General features: G+C 37.5%; 1 protein-coding gene across 1 annotated transcript in view; it reads left to right on the top strand.

The window, feature by feature from the left end:
• Positions 1-12,466, top strand: part of Prkar2b (protein kinase, cAMP-dependent, regulatory, type II, beta) — a 167,959-nt gene extending 155,493 nt beyond the window's left edge. The window contains exons 7-11 of the mRNA XM_013034718.1: positions 2,532-2,633; positions 4,640-4,714; positions 7,602-7,667; positions 8,226-8,370; positions 10,593-12,466. Of these exons, the coding sequence (XP_012890172.1) occupies positions 2,532-2,633; positions 4,640-4,714; positions 7,602-7,667; positions 8,226-8,370; positions 10,593-10,726 (522 nt within the window). The 3' untranslated portion in view covers positions 10,727-12,466. The remainder of the gene's footprint in view (positions 1-2,531; positions 2,634-4,639; positions 4,715-7,601; positions 7,668-8,225; positions 8,371-10,592) is intronic.
• The last annotated feature ends 2,667 nt before the right edge of the window (positions 12,467-15,133 follow it).

The raw sequence follows: 15,133 nt of genomic DNA, 5'->3' as shown, positions 1-15,133 counted from the left end.
AACTTTTAGTTAGCCACTAAATAACCCAGGATTTCCCACAGTATATAATACTTCTAAGAAACAGTTACAGAGATTTTTGGGAATCTGTGCATGTCATTAGAGTTTATAAAAGAAGGCTGTGTATGATATCACTGTGGGGTACATGTATAAACGCAATAGCTTTTAAAAACAGTAATACCAATTAGAGTAATTCTGTAGTATTTCAAGCCAGCTTTTAAAAGCAACTTGCCTAACTAATCTCTTCTCAGGGAAAGTTGAGTAGGAATGAAAACTTTAAGGTCAACAAACTGGATCTCTGCCATGAAAGTGCAGGTGTAAAGATAAGCAACTCCCAAAAGTCCTTTATTTAATAATCTCACTCTGTAAATACCACTTGGTTACTGTTAGCTGTGAGAGGTTTGCTGGTCTATATGACTGAGCTCAAGATTCAGAGGTTATTATTGAAATGACTATGATTAAAGCTTTGAAATTGGACTGAGTTTTTTTGTTTGTGTTTACAGCAGGTACAAAGAGGTGAGCCATTAATAATAGAAAATTATTCCTGAGAGATAGAACTCATATTCTATCATGCAGACTTGGGTCTTCTCTATTTTGCAGCCAGCTCTGTCTTAAGATGGTCTTGGTTCTCTTATGTGTAAGAATCACTTGGGAACTTTTATAGGATATAGATACTTAAGCTAGACATGGAATCTGAGAAATTACTACAGCAGATTTTGATGCAGAGTGAGGCTTGGAAATAAGTTCAATAATTTTGTGCATTATCATGTAAAATTCACTCACTCCTTAAAAAATTAAGAGTATAAATCCAAATTCTAGGCAATTTGAAAGTAATAAATTGGGGAACAGGGTGTTTAACTTCCTAATGTCCTAGTCTGGCTAGATAGGACACAGACTGCTGTGAGATGGGTGGCTTCAACAACAAAACATTTGTTTCTCACAGTTCTGGAGGTGGGAAGGGCCAAGACAGAGGTCCCGAGACCTTTGTCCCCAGTTGTTGGAGGCGTCTTTATTGTGTGTACATGGCCATTTTGCCGTCCCCACTAGGTAGAAGTGGCAGGGCAGTCTCCAGGGCCCCTTAAGGGTACTAATCCCGTTCATGAGGACTCTACACACAGGACCTCATCACCTCCTGAAGGCCCAGCTCAGTACTGTCACCTTGGGGACTGAGTTTCAGCATCAAATGAATTGGGGGAGGGGGCATTGAGCCCATCAGACCTTGGTATTTTCAAAACTTCACTGTATTTTTTTCTCCATCATAACGGTACATTTAAGTTCAGCTTTCATATATTGGTGTAGTAACTTTTAATTAAGTAATAATACTATCTCAATTAAAAAATTTTAATAATGGTGTAATTGTCTGCCCATGGAAAACTATGTGATTATAATTAGGGAGCATTCATTTAAGATTTAAAATAATAGTGAATTTTTCCTTCCTTCCTTCCTTCCTTCCTTCCTTCCTTCCTTCCCTCCCTCTCTCCCTCCCTTTCTTTTTGTCTGCTAGTCCTGGGGTTGAACTCAAGGCTTGTGCACTATCCTTGAGGGTTTTTGTTTTGTTTTTTTACTCAAGGCTAGCGCTCTACCTTTTAAGCCAATTTCCTCTCCATCTTTTTGGTGGTTGATTGGAGTTAAGAGTCTTAGGAACTTTCCTGCCAGGGCTGGCTTTGAACTGCCATCATCAGATCTCAGCCTTCTGTGGAGCTAGGATTACAAGTGTGAGCCACCAGTGCCCAACCAAAATAAATACTCTAGGTGAATAATTTTTGAGTTCTTGTCCTTAGAAATTTCTCCACTTCAGTTCACTTCTGCATCTTTGAGATCTTGGGACCCAGTAGACATAAATAAGAGGATTTTAGGCCCTCAACATTGTAAAGTCTGGACGAAGACCTTATTCAAGAAAATGTAGTTCCTCTGTGCCTTCACATGTTCAGAAGAAAATTCTGACATGATGTAGATATGAAAAAGAACCCAGTATACATAATTTTCAAGATCTCTGACAGTGTGATTTTGTGATTTTTTTTGCTTGTAATGTTTTTCATGTAGTTTTTACTTCAGGAAACGCATCATGACCACTATATTTATGTGTAAGTCTTTGAGTATGACTGAAATAAATATTTAACAAAGCAGTGTTACTATGAGGAATGCACACTGAGGTTTTCTTTCTACTTAGTTTTTTATAGAAATGCTGGTCATGTCCTACATAACTGGTTTTGTAACCTAGAGCTGCCATTCACAGTAAACACAGGTCTGGTCTGTATTTTTAATGGGCTGATAGCGCCTCCTTGTGGGTATAGCGTCACATAATGGTCAGATTTCTGTTAATAAAAATCAACTGACACTTCCCAAAAAAGGCTAAATTATTTTACATGATTCTATATTTTGTGAAATGAGTTTAATTAAAACTATAAAGATGTTGATCTTTTGCTTCACAATCTTGTTATTGTTGATGCCTTGTGAAAAAACTTTTGTTCAGACTTCTTTTCCTCCAAGAGCCTGTATTTTAACAGTCTTTGTATTTGATATTATACCTTTAGGACAGGGTAACCTTCAGGAGAATAATTGTCAAAAACAATGCCAAAAAGAGAAAAATGTATGAAAGCTTTATTGAGTCACTGCCATTCCTTAAATCATTGGAGGTAAGTACATGTTTACTCTGTTCTGCCTTGAAAGCTTGTTTTGCTAGCAAGAGTTAGTTCTACAGAAAAGTTTTCTTAATTAAAATTGATCGTTATTTTCAAGCTAAAAGAATAAATGGTGGTGCTGTGTTAATAACTCATGTATTTCTTTTACTTATAAGTGCTTTTGCTTTTTGTTACTTAGTACAAGATCCATAGCAAATTTGTTTGTGGTTTATAACTAGTAGTAGACTTAAAACAATCATGTCAATGTCTGCTGGAGCTACTTAGTTACATGTTACAGGGGGGAGTTATTTAGTTATCTAAACACAACTTCCTTCCTGTTTTTCTTTTCTTTCTTTCTTTTTCTCTTCTTTTTTGGCATGGGAATTGGAGCTTGAATTCAGGGACAGAGTGTTTTTTTCTTTTTCTTTTTCTTCTCAAGGTTGGTGCTGTACTACTTGAGCCACACCTCCACTTCTGCTTTTTGCAGATTAATTGGAGATAAGAGTCACAGATTTTTTTCTTGGACTGTCTTTGAACTGCAATCCTAGCTCTCAGCCCTAAGTAGCTAGGATTACAGCCAGAGACACTGGCACCAAACTTTGTCTCCCGGTTTACTCTTCTTTCTTCTTTACATTTGTATTCAAAGCCTCTGGCTATCTTTTGTCAAGCTACACTTTAACTTGGTGAACTTGTCAAATCCTGTGCTTAAATACTGGTACCTCCTACAATCAGACATCATCCTCAACTGCTTATTTAATGTCTCCTGTCACATCTCATAAACATTTCAAAATTAGCTCACACCAAACCTCCTCCTCAGTTTTCTTCCCTATCACAGTAGTTGGCAACAACATTCTTCCAGTGTTTCAGGCCAGAAACCTTGCAGTTACCACTTACTTGGCTGTTTGCCCCTCCCATTCCTACCTGCCAGTAACATTCCCTGCCCTGTCTTCAAGACACTTCCAGCGTCTGATCTTTTCCTACTAACATCATCAGCATCACCTCCTGTCTGAGCTGTCATCACCTCCTGCCTGAATTGTACCAGATACCAGCAGACTCTTTTGTAAGTGTTGATTATGGCAGTCATGTGTTTAAGATCCTGCTCACAGGTCTCTAAGGCACTGTAGTGAGGGGTGTTCCCTCCCTGTACCCTCTTACCCCATTTCCTACAGTTCCATACTGGTCCTAGTCACACCAGCTTCCTCCTGTTTCTCAACTTCAAACCTGTGTGCTTTGCCATCTGCCTAGAATATTCTCTTGAACAATCCCTGCCTCATTCCTTCATCACCTCCAGTGTTTAGTCCAGATGTCTTCTGAATTAAGACCAGCTGCTAGAGTTTTATCTTTGAAGGAATACACTTATGAGAGTTGTTGGCCTAAAAATCCAGCTTTACCTGTCATACGTCATTGTTAAACTCTGTTGTCTAGACAGTGTAGTCTTATACATGAAACATGTTGAAAGTAATTAGAGAAGGGCACAGTATGTGCCTACAAATGTCTTATAAAGTGGCAAATGTCAACACAGTGGTGTTTTTCCTTTCTAATGCCCCTTTTGAGTTGTGAGTTTATGCCTGGTAGGATTTTGGCCTCATTACAGAATGCATGTTAGACAGCTGAGCTTGGCCAGCAGTGCTATCTCCTTAAATAGAAGTAGTTCAGGGGTGGAAACCCAACCCTTGCAGAGCTAGGCAAGTTGACATAAAGTCAGAAAGCAAGCCAGGAAGGGACTATGACGAACTAGAGACCATGTGCTCCATCTAAAGAAACAGCTGCCATTACCACAGCTTTGTTGTTGCCATTTGGAAATTTGGGCTGGGATTGCTGAGTTGTCTTATAATCTGAGGGAGGCTGGAAATAACAAAAATTTTACTTCAAAATGCCAACAGTTAAGTAATATAGCAATCATATATACAGCTCACATACTGCTTAATTTAGCCCATAGGCTACCATGTTTTAATCTACAAACTAGGTAGATTACCCAGCTAGTCCATTTCTTTTTAATAACCTTTATTTTTTCCTTGTAGGTTTCAGAACGCCTGAAAGTGGTAGATGTGATAGGCACCAAAGTTTACAATGATGGAGAACAAATCATTGCTCAGGTATTTGTAAATGTAATTCAGTTAAAGGTCTTTATTAGTATGTAGCAGTGGAGAAACTATTATTCTATAAAATGATTATTAAAATGGTTTAGTTTACAGCCATTAAACTATTTAAATATTTTTGTTTATGGGCAGGGAATATGGCTTAGTGGTAGAATGCTTGTCTAGCATGCATGAGGCCCTGGGTTTGATTCCTCAGTACCACATAAACAAAAAAAGCTGGAAGTGGTGTTGTGGTTCAAGTGGTAGAGTACTAGCCTTGAGTAAAAGAAGCTCAGGGACAGTGCCCAGGCCCTGACTTCAAGCCTCAGGAATGACAAAAGAAATATTGTTTATATAACCCTAAACCCTCAACTGGCTTTCTTCATCATTTTGTAATACGTGACATGAAATTCATTTTTACATAATAAGCTGTCAATTATAAGAGGAAATCAGTGGATGGTCCATGAGGTAACAAAACCCACAAGTCCATTAGGAGATTCTGCGGAGACACAGCGCCCCATTTCCTCTATGGCTTCCAAGCACAAAATGTGCTCACTAAGCCTGTTCTTGAACCCCTGATGCTTTTCTAAGATCCCCATTGGAACCAAGGGTATTACATACCTCCATGGTCCAAAGGGCTGCCAAAGTAGGAGTTATGAAAGTTGGAATTCACAGGTAAAGCAGGAGAGTTTAGAAGTATAAGTACATATCAAATGAACTTCCAATAGATAATGTAGTTTTTATATCATAATATTACAGTGTATTATCTGAATTATTGCTTCTTTATCTGGGAATGAGAGTCAAGATCTGTGGCAGTGAGGAAAAACATCATTGTCTAGAAGGCCCATAAGTAAATCTCTCAACCAGCCACATGTGTATGTGTGTCTCCATTTCTGTATATGCTCGTATATATATGGATTAGAGCAGTCAGGAAGAATGGGCTATGGTTATATCATAGGAACTATCATATAGTCAAGTACAGAGCACTTCTTAAATGCTTGTGTTTATTTGCTAAGCATGTGTGCTACCACCCAGTTACACCCCCTAGTCTCTTAAAATACTGTTTATATAAAACCTTTTAATTTTGAAACATAGATGGACAAGAAGTTGCAAAAATAGATCTGAAGGTTCCCAAACACTTTTCACCCAGTTCTCCAGTGCATCTTGCATCACTGTTGTACAATACCAAAACCAGGACATTGACATTGACACCGCCTACAAACTTCATTTAGATGTCACCACTTTTACAGACATTTGGAGCACATTTACACAACAGCCAATAGACCTATTATGACTTATAACACTTGGAAATTCAGCATGAAGCTTTTATAAAAACTTGATAGAGAGCCAGGCACCAGTAGCGCCTGTACTCCTAGCTATGCAGGAGAGTAAGATCTGAGAATCATGGTTTGAAGCAAGCCTGGGCAGAAAAGTCCCTGTGAGACTCTTAACTCTGATTAACTATTCAAAAATTGGAGGTAGGGCTGTGGCTCAAAGTGGTAGAGCACTAACCTTGAGGAAAACCTCAGACAGCACCTGAGTTCAAGCCCCACAACTGAGTTTTTTTTTAATTAAAAAAATAAACGACAGAAAAATGGAGGAGGAAACTGAGAGTATAGCTGTGATTGTGTTTAACATGTATGAGGCCCTAGCATTAAAATAAAGAGATGCTATATTTAATAATTAAAGGTATTTGTTTATAGTTTGTTACTTTTAAGCTTTTGTAAATATGTGTATGTACTAAATTTTAGAAATCTAGAGTCATCATTTATTTTTATGAGACAAATCTGTAGGGAAATTTTTTGTTTTTATGTTTGTTTTTGTTTTTCTGTACTGGTGGAAGACCCAAAGCCTGGGCAGGATAATTGTGATATAATAGATGCTAAGTTTTTTATTTATACTAGAGTTTTGGAATACCTGTTTTTTCCTAGAGTCTCTCTGAGAGGCCAGGTTTTAAAATCTATCTTTTCACATAGAATACTGCTTATTTTGTTAAAAGAACCATTAGAGGGTCTGGGAAGGTGTCTCAGTGGTAGAGTGCTTGCCTTGCATACATGAGGTCCTGGTTTTGATTCTTCAGCACCACATAAGCAGAAAAAGTCAGAAGTGGTGCTGTGGCTCAAGTGGTAGAGTGCTAGCCTTGAGCTGAAGAGCTGAGGAACAGTGCCCAGGCCCAAAGTTCTGGCCCCAGAACTGTGGGGGGGGGAGAACCATTAGAAATCAAGGCAGAATTTTTGCAAAGCAAAATCAAGAATTGCATATGTGGTTAGAAATGGGACCACTCTTTAGGATTATAGGTCTTTTCAAAAACTGTTGGTGGATAGTCAATATTCTGGCACCTCAGAGTTTAGTCCTTAACTGCAGTAAAAACTTCAAGGCCCACATCTATACTACTCAAGACTCCAGACTTCCAAGGCCTGTATCTACACCTCCTAATATACCTGGCTGGTTGCTTTCTGCTCTTTTGAGTCCATGTTACCATAGGTTACCATACCAGTGCTTGTTACTTTAGGGGGATGTAGCAGGGCTCAGGAATCAGGGATATACTCCTGCTAACAGAGGGGATGCTGCCAAGATAGGAAGCAAAGTGTTGTTGCCAGTTCAAACTACATATACTGTTACCCTGGCCAAAATCTGAGGGAGGTTCTTACCCTAGTGTTATTTGCCATATTTTCTTAGCTTTTAGCAGACATGTTGTGGTAAAGACTATATTATTTCAAATAATTTTACAAATAGAACTGTTAATATAATTAAGAATCCTAACCTCTTAAATCAGAGAAGGAAATAGCCTCTTCACCTGGGTATCACTTTTCAGGCTGATTTCAAGAATATGATTTCAGGATCACTGTCAAATTTGCATTTTCACCATTGTTTTTGGTTGTTCTGTTTTTTTTTTTTCTCATAGGGAGATTTGGCTGACTCTTTTTTTATTGTAGAATCTGGAGAAGTGAAAATTACTATGAAAAGAAAGGTAAGTATTCTTAAGTCCACCTAATATTAGTAAGCAACAAAATAGATTTTCTTTGTTTCTTAGACTAAGCTTAACTTCTCTTTTCATAAGTGGAGTAAAAGCTACTGTTTTTAAGCTGGGCACTGATGGTTTATATCTATAATCCTAGCTACTCAGGAGACCAAGATCTGAGGATCATGGTTCAAAGCCAACCCTAGCAGACAAGTCCATGAGACTCTTATCTGTAATTAACCAGCAAAAAGCTAGAACTAGAGGTGTGGATCAAGTGGAAGGATGCAAGAAATCAGCAAAACAGCAGAGTGAGGAATTGCACGGAATGCAAGGCTAGGATTTCAGGCCACAGTATCTATACACACACACACACACACACACACACACACACACACACATACCACACACACACCCTCATATTTTTCCTTACCTCTACAGGGTAAATCAGAAGTAGAGGAGAACGGGAATGGTGCTGTAGAAATACACACACACACACACACACACACCCTCATAGTTTACACACACACACACACATACACACCCTCATATTTTTCCTTACCTCTACAGGGTAAATCAGAAGTAGAGGAGAACGGGAACGGTGCTGTAGAAATCGCCCGATGTTCTCGGGGACAGTACTTTGGAGAGCTTGCCTTGGTAACAAACAAACCCCGAGCAGCTTCTGCGCATGCCATTGGAACTGTGAAGTGCTTAGGTAAGGATTGAAACAGTGGTCACTGTCTTCAGTTTATGTGTTCATATTGCATGGATCATGTTGATTGGGTTCACAAGAACTATGCTCCCCCAGAAGAGACCAAAGTTAGGACTTGTGGCATTATATGTTTATGAGAACTGTTTTTCTTTAAGGAGTTTTATGTCCATCTTGTTTTATATGTGTATGAATGCATTTAATAATTGAAATAAGAATTCCAAGTACCAGTTTTCTATGTAAAATAAATAAATAACATGTGCTATGTTCTTCAAAAGACAAGATTAAGGTAATGTTTTTGTAAAGTTCCTTCATAAGCACTGGAGTGAAATTGAATACACATGGGCAAGCACAGAGACCCAGAGTCCAGCTTGTTGAAGACTCCAGTGTCTGCTGTTCGGCTGTTTATTACTTTCTTTTACCAAAAGAGCTTGGCAGAAATGCTGTTTTCACCTGGAAGACATATTTATGTATCTGATTTTGGGACAAATCATTTGTCTTGGTAATGAAAAATGTAATTCAGCAAATGGGCATATGGCATTTTCAATAAAACAAATCCCACAGTAATTAGTCTCTCCAGGCTCTTCACCCATAATTCAACAAGATTAACTTAGTTGCAATGTTCTTAAAATTTGCAAAGATCTCCAGAATTAACTTCTTAGAGTGGCCAGTTTTAAATAAGTATACTATACTTGGTGAAGACTTAGGGACTGACAGGCAATTTTCCCTCAAAGAGCTAGTACGTGTAACAATGATGGCAGTGAACTTGATACTTACCCACATATTAAAAAGAACCTGAGGAATATAGAAAATATTGGAAAAAGTAAGATTTGTCCACACCATGACCACCACTTTGTAATTGTTACTATAATTGCTTTTTGCTTTCATTTATATAGATTTTCTGTTTTGAAAAGTTTTGTAAGCTAGGCGCCATTGGCTTACCTATAATCTAGCCACTCAGGAGGCTGAGACTGGGAAGGAAAGCCTGTGAGACAATTTATCTCCAACTACCTACCTTGCCTTGGGCAAAAAAAGCTCAGGGATAGCACGTAGGCCCTGAATTCAACCCCTAGGACTGACTGGCACCAAAGACAAAAATTGTAAACAACTTTGCTCAACCAATGATAGCCTATAGAAATTTCCTTATCAACATTCCTTACCTAACATTGTTAGGTAAATACGTACATCATAAATTACTTGATGTCCTCTGGATAATATTTTGTGGATTTTGACTATGTACTTATGCATATACACGTGTGTGTCAGTGTATGTGCATGTGCACACATGCACACACATATAGATGACCTTTCCACAGATAAGATTTTTCTTAAAATGGACTTCAGAAGCAGGTTTTTTGCTAATTTTTGATACACAGTTTGTACTGGTTTACATGCTGCCAGAAGGGTAAGATTGCCCATTCACCCCATCCTTATAAATTACCTTTGTAAATTTGATGGGCAAAAGGATTTTAGTCTAAGACAGTACATATATAAAATTAGTTTTAAAATGCACAGGACAGGCAAGCAAAGTAATAAATACCATTTATAGTAGACAAAGCAGTGTATTGACTGCCATCTTGAATTGTATAGAAAGTATTTGAATAAGAGAGTTAAGTTTTATGGAAATTTAACTCTGAGAATAGGAAACATTCCCTTGCCACTTTGGGGTGTTTCTATGACTATAGACATCAAAATTATTTTTTTGATGATGGTCCTGGGGCTTGAACTCAGGGCCAGGATACTGTCCCTGAGCTTTTGTGTTCAAGGCTACTGCTCTACTACTTGAGCCACAGCATCAGTTCTGGCTTTTTTTGGTAGTTAATTGGAGATGAGTCTCATGGACTTTTCCTGCCCAGGCTGGCTTTGAACCATGAACCTCAGATCTCAGCCTCCTGAGTAGCTAGGACTATAGGTGTGAGCCACTGGCACTTGACCAAAGTTTATTTTTAAAAGTTCCCATATCCTAGTATCAGCCCTCCTGCCACCTTGGCTTTTCTTACCATCTGCCAAAGGACCTGAGAATGGCTGAGGATGGCCCCATATGCTTCTTTTTTGAAGTAGACTATTAATCTTTAATGTTTTTCTTGTATTTTACAATATTTACAACTAAAAATACTTTGCACTATTGATGTGCCACAATTGCTATATGATAATGGATGATGATAGTAGAATGGATATTCTGACAGCTTTTAATATTGCAAATATTATTAAATTTATTCTTTATCATAGCCATGGATGTGCAAGCATTTGAAAGGCTTTTGGGACCTTGCATGGAAATTATGAAAAGGAACATCGCCACCTATGAAGAGCAGTTAGTTGCCCTGTTTGGAACAAACATGGATATTGTTGAACCCACTGCATGAAGCAAAAGTATGAAGCAAGAAGACCTATAGTGAAAAATTAACACAGTAGTGGTTAGTCCACTGAGGATGTGTTTGTGTAGATGCCAAGCATTTTCTGTGATTTCAGGTTTTTTCCTTTTTTTACATTTACAATGTATCTGTAAACAGTAGTGATTTAATAATCAGTAGGCTTTAACATCACTTTCTAATGAGTAGTTCATAAAAAAAACATATTGATAAAATGACTTTCTACTCCACAAAATTTGACTGAAAGTTTTATTCCGATGATTGTAATATATTGAAAGAATTCATGTTTAAGAAGATTAAAAGACATTATTATAGGCAATATGTGTTTGACTTACTCGAGTTGATACCCCACCCGTGACTGTGCCCATGTTGGGGGGAACTTGGCAATGACTCATGCTACCCAGCATGGCATCGCATTCTTTTTATAACTCATTATGTATAGCAAAGTTTCAATCATTCTCATTTTAAAGTTTTTTCTGGCTTGATAAGTTATGTGTTGGCCTTGGTCTATTGGTAAAATGGTATGAAACATATGCAATTTTTAAATTTTTTATATTTTTGCAATAAAGTACATTTTGACTTCTTGGCATAATGTCAGTAACATACTCCAGTAGTTTTAGGGACTGGCAATTTAGTCATGATAATAGGTAGATGAAAGATAATGTATATCTTGCTTCTTTTCTTCATTCTGTATCGCCCATAATTCTCTAGCTTTAGAAGCTTGATTTGGACAATGAGTCCAAAGACTTGGAGTCTTCTCTTCAAACTTAAACTTGTTAAATCTGACATTTTTCATCTTCTAAAAGGTCTTATACTTAACATATTTGGGACTGTTTTATCTCTAAGCCCACAGCTACTTCTGTGTTCCTCAGCAGGCCTAAGTGGCACTGTCTCTGGCACACGTGCCCATGTTTTTCTGTTCTCTGGCTGCCAACTGCAGTGTCACTCATTGATAGCCCATGAGGTTTGGTTGGCCTTTTACTCATGAAAAACTTGTTGACAGTAGTAGAAATAATTTTTGTAAGCTATGTTTATTAATAAAAGGAATTGCTGTTATTCCACATACACCGTAAGTATGGAAAACTTAAAATGTACTCATTGCATTTGACTGCTTATATGCTTATTCTGCCAAATAAAAGTGGATTTTAGTTTTATCCAACCAAAGCAATATACTCAACATGATTTTAGACCCTGTGACAAAATGTATAGACACATTAATTCTACCCATTGCTTTAAATGTATTTTCATTGTGGGAAACACATCTTAGAACATATACAACATACACGCATTCACATGGGAAAAATTAATCTGTGGCTGTTTTGGTCTTATTAGAGAATGTTTATGGACTTATACCTGAAAATATGGCTAGATATTAATTGGATAATGTATATACAACAAGTTAATGTAAACTAACTTCAGCCACATTTTAAGAGTATTTAACATTTTTACAAAATCTATTAGTAAAAGGGAAGTCTATATGAAGACTTGTTTTCTATTTTACATTTATTTGAAAAGTCATGTCTGTTAAGAAAAAAACTCGAAGTTCCTAGTTCATCAATTTGTATTATTATTTTTCTGTTGTATAAGCTGATGGTTAACTATCCACAGAACAGTGAAAACATGCCTATTTAATAAAGAACTCTGACCAAGGCTGTAAATACCAATTATGTTATTTTCAGTATTGTTGGTTATATTTAAATTTTCCTTATAATAAAGCACACTTTTATAGTAAAACACTCTATCTGTTTTTAATACTTTTCCTCCCACCAATAGGACTTAGGTAGTACATAAATGTGATCAAGAGTGTGATGAGATGTAATCCCCATAGCATAATGGCACAAGATTTTACACAAGAACAGGTTTGTCTATTAAGATTTTTTTTTTTTGGGGTCCGGTCGTGGGGCCTGAACTCTGGGCTGGGCACTGTCCCTCAGCTCTTCAGCTCAAGGCTAGCGCTCTACCACTTGAGCCACAGCGCCACTTCCGGCTTTTTTCTTTTTGCTTACGTGGTGCTGAGGAATTGAACCCAGGGCCTCAGGGATGCAAGGCAAGCGCTCTACCACTGAGCCACCTTCCCAGCCCCTCTATTAAGATTTTTAACTGTTAGTCATATGTGAGAGAAATAGTGTATGTTGTAGATTAATTTGGCTAAGGAGTTTATGTGTAAAATTAATTTGTTAAAATTAATTAAAACAGTCCATAAATCAAAAGTCCATACTACTTGGGATTTAAAAAAAAATTTTTTTTCCAGTTTCAACTTGGACTCCCACTTGCTCAGCTTCTTGCTGAGCTGGTACTCTGCCACGTAAGCTATACCTCATCCTGGCTTTTTTATGGTTAATTTGAGATTGAGTCCAGGCAAGAAAGCCCATGAGACTCTTGTCTCCAATTAACTACCCTAAAGCAGAAAGTAGGACAGGCCGCCTCTAGTGGTAGGGCTCCTGCACTGAGGGGAAAAGCTAAAAGACAGTGTCCAGGCCATGAGTTCAAGCCCCAGTTACTCCCCTATCTGCCCCCCCCTAAAAAAATTGCAGCCAGTCACCTACCTACTGAGTAGGGTGAGTTCTGATGATAGCAGTTCAAAGACAAGCCTGAGCAGATAAATCTTTGGGATTCTTTATCTCCAAATAATGAACAAAAACCCAGACGCGGAAGCATGGCTCATCTGAGTGAAGAGTGTCTGCCTAGCACATTTGAACCCGAGGTCAAGCCCCAATACCACCAAAGAAAAAATGCAGCATGCTTTCCCTTTCCAAAGAATCTCAAAAAACAAATATTTTTACTTTTTGAAGAAAAATTATATTACAAAGATTAGATGACCTTCAACAATTTGAAAATAATGTGTAGAGTTAGATGTATGGGTAAAGCCAAAGCTTTATAAAATAGAAGAGGGAATTGCTCTATCAAAGTAAAATGTTAATCCGGGGAGAAAATAAGAGTTGTAGCTTTTGAAACTAAAAGTACTAAGAGTTACAGCCTGATGTTGAATATCACTGATTTAACAAAAACAAAAAAAGGAAAACTTGAAATGAGATTTTGAGATAAACCTCCAGATACTTCTAAGGCAGCAAAAATGGTTGTGCAATAAAAACATACATAGCTGTACATCTTCACACATACTTACAACTGTTACAAACATAATGAATTATGAAAATGTCAGCAGTAAAGTACACCAGTTATTTACAGAGAAGACTTGTGTGCTCAACAAAACTCATGAAAATATAAATTGATTCAATTTCTATACCAAGGGGAATCCATCATCAAAATTGTTAACGTTGTGAGTTGTTGGGAATTAAAAGCTCTTGGTTTCTGGTCAAATTTTTGGCATGTTTCCAACTAATTAGCTTACTATAAAATTTGTATGATGTTTCTGAAGCAGAGTGAGACAATTTTGAGAGAACTTTTTATTAGTCCAACAAATTGCATCTGCATACTCAAGTCTATAAATCTAAAATTGCCTTGAAAATTCAGAAGTATATCTCTTCTGTATATAGGAAAATTTGGAGATGCATGATAGGAATTAATTATAAAAAATGAAATGCCACCTATATGGGAGGTTGTTTTCTTTAAACAGTTTTCTTGATATTGGTAGGCAAAACTGCCATGTGCTGATGGCTCATGCTTGTAATCCTAGATCTCAGGAAGCTGAGATCTGAGGTCTGAGATTCACAAGTTGAAGCCAGCCTGGGCAGAAAAGTCCATGACACTCATCTCCAATTAACCACCAAGAAGCTGGAAGTGGAGTTATGGCTCAAGCAGTAAAATGCCATGCCAACCTTGAGTAAACAAGCAAAATGTAACATGAAATACTTGAGTTTACACCAACTATATTACAGTAAGTTAATGTCTTCCCAAAAACTCTTAATCAGAAAATAAAAAAGCTTTCTTTCAGGCACAAGGGAAAATTTAAGTACAAGTTGGAAGTAGACTCAAATCACAAAACTATAATAGGTCCTTGTAGCAACTTGGGACTACAATTTTGTAATGTTTTCTTTTTAGTGATGGAAAAGTTTACAAACTAAAATTCTTGAAAGGCTTTATGAGCCATCAAAACCTTGTATTAATCTCTTCTAATTATTCAGTGTCCATTTTTGTTCTAATTGGATACCTATCTTCTTGCTGAGCAGCAAGACAATCTCCAATTAACCAGCAAAAAGCTGGAACATGAGGCCTGGCTCACAAGGCAGAAGCACCAGCCTTGAGCAAAAGTCAGAGAAAAGCACGAAACATCTTTCTTCCCCCAAAAGACTGTTTCCTGAATTTCTTGCCTTAGACCTGGATGTCTTAAAGTCAGATGAGTGTATTCAGATGTCTACTTAACCCTTGTGCTCATATTTCCTGGTTGCACAGCAAGCTTATACCATTTAAATTTGAACTCATCCTTTCCCATCCCCCTCAGTC

This window comes from Dipodomys ordii, unplaced genomic scaffold (assembly GCF_000151885.1).
Source record: "Dipodomys ordii isolate 6190 unplaced genomic scaffold, Dord_2.0 Scaffold195, whole genome shotgun sequence".
NCBI classification, from domain to species: Eukaryota; Metazoa; Chordata; class Mammalia; order Rodentia; family Heteromyidae; genus Dipodomys; species Dipodomys ordii.
This window is presented reverse-complemented; position numbering and strand designations above follow the sequence as displayed.